The 11,312-nt window shown below is 35.0% G+C and overlaps 2 protein-coding genes across 2 annotated transcripts; both read right to left on the bottom strand.

Moving 5' to 3' along the window:
- Positions 1-323: 323 nt before the first annotated feature.
- On the bottom strand, positions 324-4,202 carry LOC142176721 (uncharacterized). Its single transcript, XM_075244927.1, has 2 exons — positions 1,571-4,202; positions 324-1,491 (listed from the first exon to the last, which is right to left on the bottom strand). The coding sequence occupies exons 1-2, from the start codon at positions 1,622-1,624 to the stop codon at positions 1,126-1,128; spliced, it is 420 nt and encodes a 139-aa protein (XP_075101028.1). The 5' UTR covers positions 1,625-4,202; the 3' UTR covers positions 324-1,125.
- A 137-nt stretch (positions 4,203-4,339) lies between these two features.
- Positions 4,340-7,974, bottom strand: LOC107774276 (auxin efflux carrier component 5). The gene is made up of 5 exons (XM_016593769.2): positions 7,279-7,974; positions 6,455-6,540; positions 6,045-6,202; positions 5,081-5,157; positions 4,340-4,558 (listed from the first exon to the last, which is right to left on the bottom strand). Exons 1-5 carry the CDS (start codon positions 7,920-7,922, stop codon positions 4,486-4,488), a joined length of 1,038 nt encoding a protein of 345 aa, XP_016449255.1. The 5' UTR covers positions 7,923-7,974; the 3' UTR covers positions 4,340-4,485.
- Positions 7,975-11,312: the final 3,338 nt, after the last annotated feature.

Raw genomic sequence — 11,312 nt, forward strand, 5'->3', positions numbered from 1 at the left:
GATATGAGGATACAACAACAATGTCTGCCAAGTCGACCGGAATACAAAACTGAAAACATAGTTATATCTTCGTGACCAGGGATTGCGCCACCATCCCCGTAGAAACAAGTTGTACAACTTAGCCACAAGAAATGACAGTTTCTTTTTAGCATAACGAATGCTTATGTACTTTTAGAAATGGAAGAAATAAAGAAAAGTCTTTTTATTTCTATCTTGTTTCTTGTTTGAACAATGAATTGATTTTATCATTTGAAAGTTAAACAAGTACTTCAAATGCTAGTGGCATAATAAACAGGAGACATCCTCTTCAAGAGCACCGTAAACATAAGAGGGCCCTCTCTTATAAAAACCCTCACGATAAAAGGTTGATTTAGGAAGAACTTGTGCCTGAGATACAAATGCTTTTGGGTGAAAAATACACCCAAGGCCTTACATAATCAGACGCAACCAATAAAACTTGTCCAAAACAATAAAAGCAAGAAAGAATGCAAAGATTAAAACTTACATAAATGTTCAAACAAAAGAACGCATGAATACTCATGCAATACTTGAGCAAAAGATGTTTTTATTCACGATAAACATGCCAAAACGGCACAGGAACAAAAGTTGGGAAAAGAAAGGAAAAGCTAAACTGTTGCATCTCAGGAACTTGGAGGAAGAGAAGCGTTTGTGCCCCTAGGGGAAGTGGGTAGATCCGCTGATGGCTCAACATCTTGGCCCTCATCAGTTTGGCCTTCAGCATCTTCATCCTCTAGTTCCTCTTCAGTTCCCGAGGTCTCGGAATCGGAACTAGAAGAATCGAAAGCATCAGGCCTTGCTGGGAGACCCCTTTCAGCAGCTAACTCTAGCTAACGGGCTTTAGGGATTTCGATATCAAAGTCAATGATACCCACTTTAGCCTCTTCCAAGGTTTTTCTCCTCTTGTTGTACATAATATACATTTTTTCAACAACGAGTGAAGCTGCTCGACGCTTGGGTTCTTCTTTAAGTTGGTTAACCTCGGTAGAAAGGTTTTCCCAGGCGGACTTAATGGACTTGAGGCTAACATCGAGTTCGCGGACAGTAGAGCTAAAAATTCTATTATGATCAATGGTCTTCTTATACATCCCTCCAATTGGGCGTATTTCACCCCGCAACAGCAAGCTCTTCAATTTTGGAGTTCAAAGCTGCCTCCAGGTTGGTCAATCTCTTAGCGGAGGCAGCCTTGTGATTGGATGCAGCAAGAACAACACTATGGACTTCAACCCATTTGGCCTTAGCCTCTTCAAATTGAACCATTAGTGGGGCAATCTCTTGGCTAAGGGTTTTCACTTCTTGCTCGCTTTGCTGCAAACAAGCCTCCAACACAACAACCTCGGCAACTTTGGCTTCCAGTTCTGAGAGGCGACCAACAGTTTGGTCCCGCTCGGCCAAAAGTTGATCCCACTGGGAGGTAAGTTCTTCTTTTTCCCGAATCAACCCCCGGAGGCTCTCGGAAGCAAGGAAATTAGCCTGCAAAACAAGAAAGATGAACTCAAGATACTTATTCAATCAAAGACATGAGAAATGAAAAAGGAAATGAAGAGTGTACCACTGCAGCGTTGTGCATGGAATTGTTCAACAAGCATTCTCTTTGAAAGAGCATGTATCTTTTTCCCAATCTTTTTCTTAAGCCAAAGGCTTCAGATAGTTAGCGAGTTCTGCCGGCTGGGACAACAAATTGCTTCTGGTAGAGATCGAGAGAGTAATATTCCTCCTCCTTTTACGGATCTTCTCAGGGGGATGTATAATTTTGCCCCAAATTCCATAAACTGGGGACTAGGGGAACATCCTTTTCTCGGATAGATCTGGATGGTGGAGATGATGTAGCAGTTGTTGGTGGAACAGTTAGTGAAGAAGGAGATAAAGCTAATGGCGCTGAAGGTTGAGAAGCAACTGTGGCAAGCGCAATGCTAGTTGTTGGTTGCTCGTCAACCGAATATGGTAGGGACCCGGTAATCAGCCACACAATGTCGGGCACAATGACTGAGATATGGAAATAAGACTTGGCATTTTCCACCATTTCAAACTCCCCCAGAGCGCCGAGGCATCATCCTCGGGTGGTGTAACTAACTCAACAGATTGAGCAGTCTGTTGAAGTAAGGAAGATTGTCGTCTTCTATATAGAGAAGCCCCCACCTCGCTAGCTTCTCCATCATCGTCAATCATCACGGTATCTATGGCTGACCTGGGGGTAGGGGGTGGGGGTGGGGGGCTCATCACCACGACTTCTGGAGATAACTCGGGGCAGCATTATTCGCCCTCTTATTATTTTCCACGGTCGCAGAAGAACATCTCCTTTTTGGTTGCTCGTTCTCCGGCCGGGGACTCCAATAAGAAGCACTTGCACCAGAATCAGGCCCGGAGATGCCTATCTGTGAAAAAGCCTTCTGCAGCAGCCTCACCGTATTAGTAAGATCAGCCAAAACGTCCTCTTCGGGGATGACAACTGAGCCTTGGGGTAGACCTATATTCAACATGAGAGAAAAATTAGACAACTTTCTCATAAGAAAAGGTAAAGGACAAGATGAGTTCAACTTATCATGATTTTTGGATTTCCACCCATATTTCAGGGACAACTCTTTCCACGAGCGAGTTTTGGGCGTAGTAACGTCCAAATATTTTTGAACCCATTGGTTAAAGCCCCTCAACCCTAGGGGGAACCCACCGAGTAGCTGAGGCAGGTAAAATAAGAAAAGTTAATAATAACGAAGAAGGATCCTTACCAAAAGTAGAAGCAAACTGTATACTTAGGAGTGCGGTTCCATAATTTCGGGAAGGAAGGAGCCGAAGCCGGGATAATGTCACTGGTGCCAACTAAAACAAATTGTTCCATCTACCCACGAGCGTTATCATCATCCATGCTGGATAAAAGTGTATGGTAGCCTCGCTTGCTGAAGTTAATCATCCCTCACGGAAGATCTTGGGGGATAAAGGCTCATAACACGAGCCAGGGATAACTCCTCCCCCATTTCTTGGCACAAGCGTCGAAGACAAGCGATCTTCCTCCACACGGAGGAACTCATCTGTGCCAAACATACCTGATAGTAGAGGCAAAACTCCACAATAACGGAGTCAAGTTCTCCTCTCAGAGAAAATGTCCCCAAAGTGAAGGGATACGTATAGAAGTACGTGAAACCTTTCTTGGGTAAGGTTATCCGCTCCACTAGATCAGGAGCGATAATGTCTAAATTCTGGCAATGATAATCTTCTTTCACAGAAGGAATGTTGGAAGGACAGATGGAAGAAGAATATCTGCTAATGGCCCATGTATGAGAGCTAACAGAAGGAAATTTCTCTTCGAAGTCTTTAGTTGTGACAAGACTTCTGGGGATAATGGTGCTCATTGTAGGAGGATCGGCTTTGTTTTTGTTCTTTAAGGAACTGATAATTTTTTAAGAAGAAGTCATTATATGTTATAGAAGAAGGAAAAGCTTTTCTTGTACGAGGATAATTAAAGAAAGGTTGAAGAATAGAGTACAAATTGAATGAAGAGAGTTTGAGAGAGATTGGAGAATTATGGGGTGTGAATAAAGGAGATTGATGCGTATAAATAAAGGTTTAGGTGACTAAGTTCGTGGCCATAATTACCTCGATAACGGGCTAAAGTTATGCTGAATCGTGGGATGACGCGTGTTCGGGGCATTAAATGCGGAGAGATGTGCGTCTAATAAACCGTCAGAAGCTTTTTAGAGGGGGTCAGAGAAATTCCGGCCAAAAAGAATGTTTATACCAACTTTTCGGTAACACAAAGTTATGTCACCGGAAAGTAGGGGGACTATCTGTATAGGGTAAAATATGCTAATGCTAAGTAATTATATAAGAGAGTGACGAGTGGAGCCGAAGGCGGAGGATAGCTAAAACCAAAGACAACTGTTCCATTTGTTACCAGAACGAATGATGCTCATAAAGATGCAATAAATGTTTGCCACTCGGTAGCATTTAATGGAGAATATTCTACAGTATTTAGTACACTGCTCGTTACAAAGAATTTGTCATTCATGCCGGCCGTTACACATTCTTCAATGTCCCTCATAATTGACGTAAAAAAGGGCATGATCCTAGGACCTTGTTCCCTAGGTGCAGCTATGAATAGTGAGCTCTGTTATCATTGTAGAGGACAAGAATTTTCTGGCAAACTTACGTTATAATCTATTCAAAGCTTTATACAATTTTACGTTCTTACTTTTTGATTTTATTACTGTTGTGCCCGGAAGCCTTGCTCCCGGAACTACTGTTTCTGCTATTTCATCTTCATCTCAAGGCTAAGTATTGCATATTTCTTCAATTCTTTTATTATTTCAGGATCGAATTAATTCACTTGTCTAGAAACAACGTATAAATTCAATTATACCATTTTGCGGGTAAACATATATATAAAAAAATTTGTTACACATTTACAATTATAAGCAAAATTTTATCGACTTAACAGCATTAATCCTAGCGACTAATGACAATAGCCTGATCTTAATGCATAATATCCAAAACTGCATAATATGCTATTAACAACGGTAAGGAAATAACGGTACCAACAATGACCCTGAAGAAAAAGAAAGCATAATCATTGTTAGAAATATATCAAATGATATATAATAGCTGTTATAAATTGTGCAATGAAAGAGAGAAGAGAACTCTAAAATCTAAGTAGGCGTTTGACCAAAAAAATTATGAATTTTGAAAAGAAAAAGAAGTAGTATCTGAAGTTAAGTTGAAATTTTTTATTTAGATTTTGAAATTATGTTTGAACATATATATATTTCACTTAAAAATTATTGTAGTTTTGCAAGTGCCGATAAAAAGTTTCTTTGGAATACTTGAAAAGTGGTCAAAAACACTTTCTTATTTTTGAAAAAACATCATTTTCGAAAAATTTCAAAAAGCTTGCAAATTTTCATAAACAAACACGTTTTTGAAAAAAATTCCTCCCAAAAAGGTAAAGAAATCTATGGACACACGGGTCCTAAATTTCATTGTGCTTAAGATGATGAATTACTCCTTTCCCAAAGTTATTTGAGTTAGGTTTTAGCTATCAAATTTTGTTTTGGGAAGTTATAGAACTTACGCAGTGCTGAGTACGTCTGCATGTAGTCCATATTCTTGGGCATAAACGAATGAAGTGATTGCTTGGGGCAATGCTGACTACAAGAAAATAAAATCGAAAAGTGAATTAGTAATTTAGTGAGAATCTATGAATTAGTACTATTAATTAGACTAATCAAGGTCGGATCGGTTACGGACTCATTTTGGACGCAATAGTTTTTCTTATAATTTTTATCTATTTATTATGAAATACACTTGATAATATTTGACTGTGAACTTAATTATTATTGTAATACTAACTTGAGGTCTCCGTAGAAATTCATAAGTTTCAAATTTTGAATTTCCCTATGTGACTAATGTGTACAAAAAAGTAGTCTTCCCAAAATGCTTGTCCTCTGTTAAATTTTTTAAATTATATGGAGATATAACTTTCTCAATTTAATTGATAGCCGTCTGAAGTGCTCTTGAGAAGATTACAACATGCTGGTAAAGTGGCGAAATGAATAAGAAATGGAGGTCTAAATACTAATATAGGCTCCTGTATTTACCTTTTTTTTTATTCTACTAATTATGATAGCACTATAGTTAAGATCGATTGGTGCGAATAGAAGCACGATTTCCTGACCGACTAACAAATTTATTAGAGGTTAATTCGCATTTTCGGACATTTTTTTTCATACTAGTTGTTCTAATGTATAATTAAGTATTAAATCCCATAAATATGAATTAAATAGCAACATGAACAGATTAATTAAGGAAAAAATAAATAAATTATAGACAATTGTTTTTATTAGAAGAATTAACCCAAATAGATGTCCGTCCAACCGCTTAAACTAAATATAGCCGGTGGAAGTATAATATATGCATAATTTATGTATTATATGTGTATAATTATGTATAATCAATATATAATCTATGTATATGACTAGAAAAATAAACAGTGAATATGGACGGCCATTTATGTAAAGATCCATTATTATTATTACCTGGATAATAGCAACACGTAAAACATTTCCATGCAAGCCCAATACAACACAACCGAGTGCCATTGTTGCTGGCCCAACAACAAACCTCAAAATCATTGCATATATTGTCAAAGCTGTTCCACATGCAATTATTTTCCCTTGCAATGCCATGAAAAGTCCTAAAAGTAAAATTTTTAAAAAATAAACACCTTTGTTTAGTGAAAAGAATTGCATTAAATTTTGACATTAATTTAAATATCATCTTTAATTTGGTCAAAAACAGATCACAAAGAACAAAAGTGGTTGTTGGTTAAACAGAATGCCAGAAGTTATTTAATGAAACATTAAATAAAAGATCAAATGTTATTTAATGCTATTTTGCATTAAAAGGAAGACCCTTTAATTTTGTTCCAAGTGTTTAAGACTCTTACCCATGCTAAACATTGCAACACCACTACCAGCCTTTGACATGATCAAGAAGGATCCCTCTATGATGCTTGGCATTTCAAAATTCCACCTAAAAAAAGAAAATAAAAAACAAAAAACATACAAGTAAATGCTGAATATTCTTTGTGTTGAAGTAGATCACATTTTAATTTGGTTAATTATGCTTTCAACACGGCCTTATGACGTGTGAACTTGATTCATTTTTTATTAGTTAAGTCGTGAAACGGGTGACGGTAAATTCTAACTCAGGACCTCTTAATGAGTGGAAGCAGGGGCGGAGCCAGCATTGGGGCTCCGGGTTCGACGAACCCAGTAGCTTTGGTCAAGCCCTGTATTTATCTTGAAAAATTTATTAATTAGTTATAAATTAATTATTTAGAACCCAATAACTTAAAAGGCTTAGAATATTGAACCCATAAGCTTGAAATTATAGCTAGGCCTCTGAGTGGAAGCAAGCAGCTCTTATATCATATTGAAGTCTATAACCATATAATTTAGAAAATTAAATTGTTAGAAAGAGAATAGTTTTCTTTATTTAAAGAGAGGCTGAGTACTTTTACAGAAATATTTGAGAAAATAACATTACACTATTATGCACATAATTACGAAATATTTGTTATTTAGTTGCCATAATTGTAAAATACCTGCTGCTACTAGGTTTCTGAATTTTTTTCTTAAATATTGCCTATTTATATTTTTTCCCCTTATGTACTAAACGGTTCGTCTTTGATTATTTTGAAGTTAGTAAATAAAAAGTTTACTAAAAACAACTAGAGTAAAAACAGAATAAAGAGTAATACATACATACCTGTTAGCTAAAAGAGCCCAAACGAGACCAAGAAAGCAAGCATAAGAATTGGGATTCTTAGCAAGTTTAATAGAAACAGCCTTAATCAAAGGCCCAAAAGCCATATTCCTCACTGGAGTATTATTTCCTTCCAAATCACTCAGTTCAACAGAATTACCATTAGAATTCATCTTTGTTTTCCAAAATTCAAGTGCAAATAGCAATGAAGTAAGCCATAACAAAGCTTGAATAACAGCTGCTTGAATTACAAGATCAACCCCTAATTTCCCATACATGGCTTTCATCAATGGAACACCAACAACAAGTGTGTTATTCAAAGTGGACAAAGAAAATGTCGTTATGGACCAAGAAAAGTTCCCTTTTTTGTAAAAGTTAGCCCATAAGACGAGAATTACGATCAGTAAGGCTTTTGAAATTACGTCTCCGGTTAAAAAGAGGCCGTTGACGTTGTAAGGATCGAAATTAGCTATGAACTCAAAATTGAAAAATGGGATGATGAAGAAGCAATTGAATCTGTTAATTGCATCACATTGTTCTGACTTGAACATATGCCACCATTTTACTGAACCATAGCCTAAAATAAGTGCGACATAAAGTGGCGTCATGGCCGCCACCACCTTATATATATCTTCCCACTCTATCATTTTTTTAATTTGTGAAGGCTTTTCTGATTTTGTAAATATATGTTGGTTCTTATTAGTGGGCGTTTTCATGGGAATATATAGAGAGAGCAAAGTTTGGAGTTTTTAACTCAAATGATCCCTTAAGTTTGAAGTTAGGTCTATTTTTGTCCCTATTTTATTACCCTGATAACATATAGCGCTTTAAGTTTGTAAAAGCAAAGCACTTTCATGAAAACTAGCAAAAATGTCAAATGACTAATAAAACAACGATCTCGATAGAGATCTTATTTCTCCAAATTCAGCTCTAATCACCAAAAAAAAAGAGAGTGTGATAATAGAGTCACTACTCACTAGTTACTATACACACACACAAAAAAAAAAAACAAAAAAAAAAACAAAAAAAAATTACAAACTATCGGTAATGAAAATAAATTGCGATTGAGGGAAAATAAATTTGGGCAAGTATACCCCCATGGCAATCATTATTTAGCTTTGGCATGTGAAAATATTATATGCTGTACGGCATTTTCGTTAGTTTTAGATGATCCAATATAAGTTCTTTCAGCTAGGATTAAATTATAAAATTTAAAGTATTATATGTGCTCGAGGTAACATAGTAGGGATGAATATAGACTTACCTCCAAAATCAAATGATAATCTATTTATTTATATCTATATTTATTTTGTACTACTAAAGCCCTTTTAGCAAAATGTCATTCGTCTTTTTTACCCTAAAATTGATTTCACTAAAAAAATAGTCATTTTATTATATATCTAATATTTAGAAATAGACATTTAATTATTTTTTAATATTTAAAATTTATTTCCCTATGGTCGAGGTGGGTGGCACTGCGGTATTAAAAAGCTTCCAAGAGCAGATATTTTTAGAAGCCGCACTCTGCTTGAATTAGAACAATTACCGAGTATAAATTTTTTTATCTCAGTTGATGGATATCTTGATATGAAAGCTCAAAATTTGCAAAAAAAAAAAAACACAAAAGAAATGCAGTTTCAGTTTGTGAGTATTATTGTTATAAATTTCAGATAACGAATGATGATGAGGATGAAATTTTGCATACATGAAGATTATTCCAACAGTATTCAGTGGATGAATATATAAAATTGGAGACACAAAGATTGGACTTTATTTCATTCAATCAAGATTTGTTTAGAATTGGAGTACTACAAGGACTTCTTGATATTTTAAGACTTGGTGAACGAGATGCTTCCAATGTTGATCAGTAAACATTTTTGGATATTTGAACTTGCATTAACCCTTTTTTTCATACAAGAATTTGTTGGATCTAAGTTACTGCAAGGACCATGCATCATATGTTTAATGACAAGCTTAAGCAAATATGATTCTGCTTCTCATTTGGTAATTCTGCTCTAATTATATCATCGTACGTCTCTGTTGTCAATAGTGTGTGCTCATTGCCTTCAGTGGCGAAGCTAGATATTTCTCCAAGGGTGTTCAAATTTAAAAGAAGTTAAAAAGATTTCCGACAAAGGGTGTTCAATATGTGCTACATACCTCTAAAATATAATATTTTACCTATGTACACAGTGTAATTTTTCGACGAAGGGTGGTTAACTGTGACTTCGCCACTGATTGCCTTGCATAATAAGAAAGTGAGCATGGGGTAAACCTCATTTCCAACGAAATATAAATATTTAATTATTTCCTAATATGTAGGGTTTCCTTCTATTCCTTTAGATTTAGTATCCCCTCATATTTTAGCATGTTTATATATTCCTTTCGTTATTAAATTTTACCCGATTACATGCTTCGCCCACTTTCAATCCTTTTAGGTTTATGAAATTTTTTCCTCTCATATTTTATCTAGAGCATGTTAAAGTGCTTCAGAGGTTTATGAGTTACTTTTACTTATGAAAAGAGAGTAGTTCTTTTTCCTCATGATTTTAAATTTTCTCAAAAAAAAAAAAAAGATTTTAAAGAATAATTGTAGTTTTTGGTTCTTACGAACGTGAGTTATTGCATTTTTGCTGGTTTTTCTACGCCTGTCTTATATAAAACTTTTTTGGCCGTTATTGTACTTTTAATTAGTAGCCAGAAGGTTTGTTATAAATAGGATCAATAATCTGAGCATATATGAGCAAATTAAAATATTTTTTCAAAGTGAAAAATGTCTTTCCTTCTTCCTAAAAGTGAACAAGTTGGGTGGCCTCATATTTGCTGGTGCTGGGAATGAGACCTCTTCAATAGCTTAATTTTTTTGCTCTTCTGTTTTTTATCTGATTGGTGAAATTAATTTATATTATTTTTATATTCATTAAGATACACACTATTAGAATTATGTTCAATATTTCCCAAAATGGTTTATTCCTTTTAATCACTTTCATAATCCAAAATATATATATATATATATATATATATATTATATTTACAATATTAGTTACCTAACATGTAACTACAGTTTACACGTAATCATTCATAAAAAGTGAGATCAGCAACCCCGGTTAAAATACACTAACAATGTAAGTTTTTTTACCCTGTCAGTGTATTTAGGATATTTTAATCACAAATATCTCCACCTCTATAAAAACAGACTCTTGGAGAATTTTGCTTGCGGAGGACGGCTTCGTAATTTCAGCTGTGGCAAACAAAAAACATATAAATTTTATAAACTTTTGCGGCTAATGGATATAAATATATAATTTCGATCGTGGACTAAAAGTAGTCTTTGCCCAATTCTTTTTGAGACGTTCCTGTCCGAATTAAAACTAGCCATTCTTTTCGTGAAATATAAAAAAAAAAAATTCTTCAAATCAATGGTTGAAATATAATGTTGGGTTCTCCATTAATGTTTGTTGCTAATGATTAATTTAAAAACAAAGATTAACACATCATAGAGCATTAGTTTGTCTGCGCTTAGTCAATAAAAGACAGCAATTAGTGGAGGACAAAAGTAAATAAAAAAGTTATTCCTTTGGCAACCACAGTAGGATTTTAATTTGTCCATCCAAACAAACGTTTATATAATTTTCGAAAGAACCCAAGTGCGGAAAATGGTATTGATTCCTAGATTCTGGATTCTGATTCGAAGGACGACAATCATACACCAGTATATTCCAAGTGTTTAACCCCTGGGCCATGGTTTAAGCCAGTGTGGATCGGTTGGTATCGGATTTATCTGAATCAATATTTTTGACGAAAAATATAATTTTTTTGGTAATTAACATGAAATATAAATTTTTATGTGAAAACTTACAATAAATATTAAATATGAATCATAATCTTAAAAGTATCATACGTTCAACAGTAAAAAAAATCCCATTCATGATCCAGTTACGTTCATTAACAATTTTTTGCCATCAACTTCCATTATTTATACCTACTTGCCCTGCGCTCTTCTAAAATTCCACAAGAATAACAGTCGCAATCTGTTA

This window comes from Nicotiana tabacum, chromosome 22 (assembly GCF_000715075.1).
Source record: "Nicotiana tabacum cultivar K326 chromosome 22, ASM71507v2, whole genome shotgun sequence".
NCBI lineage: Eukaryota > Viridiplantae > Streptophyta > Magnoliopsida > Solanales > Solanaceae > Nicotiana > Nicotiana tabacum.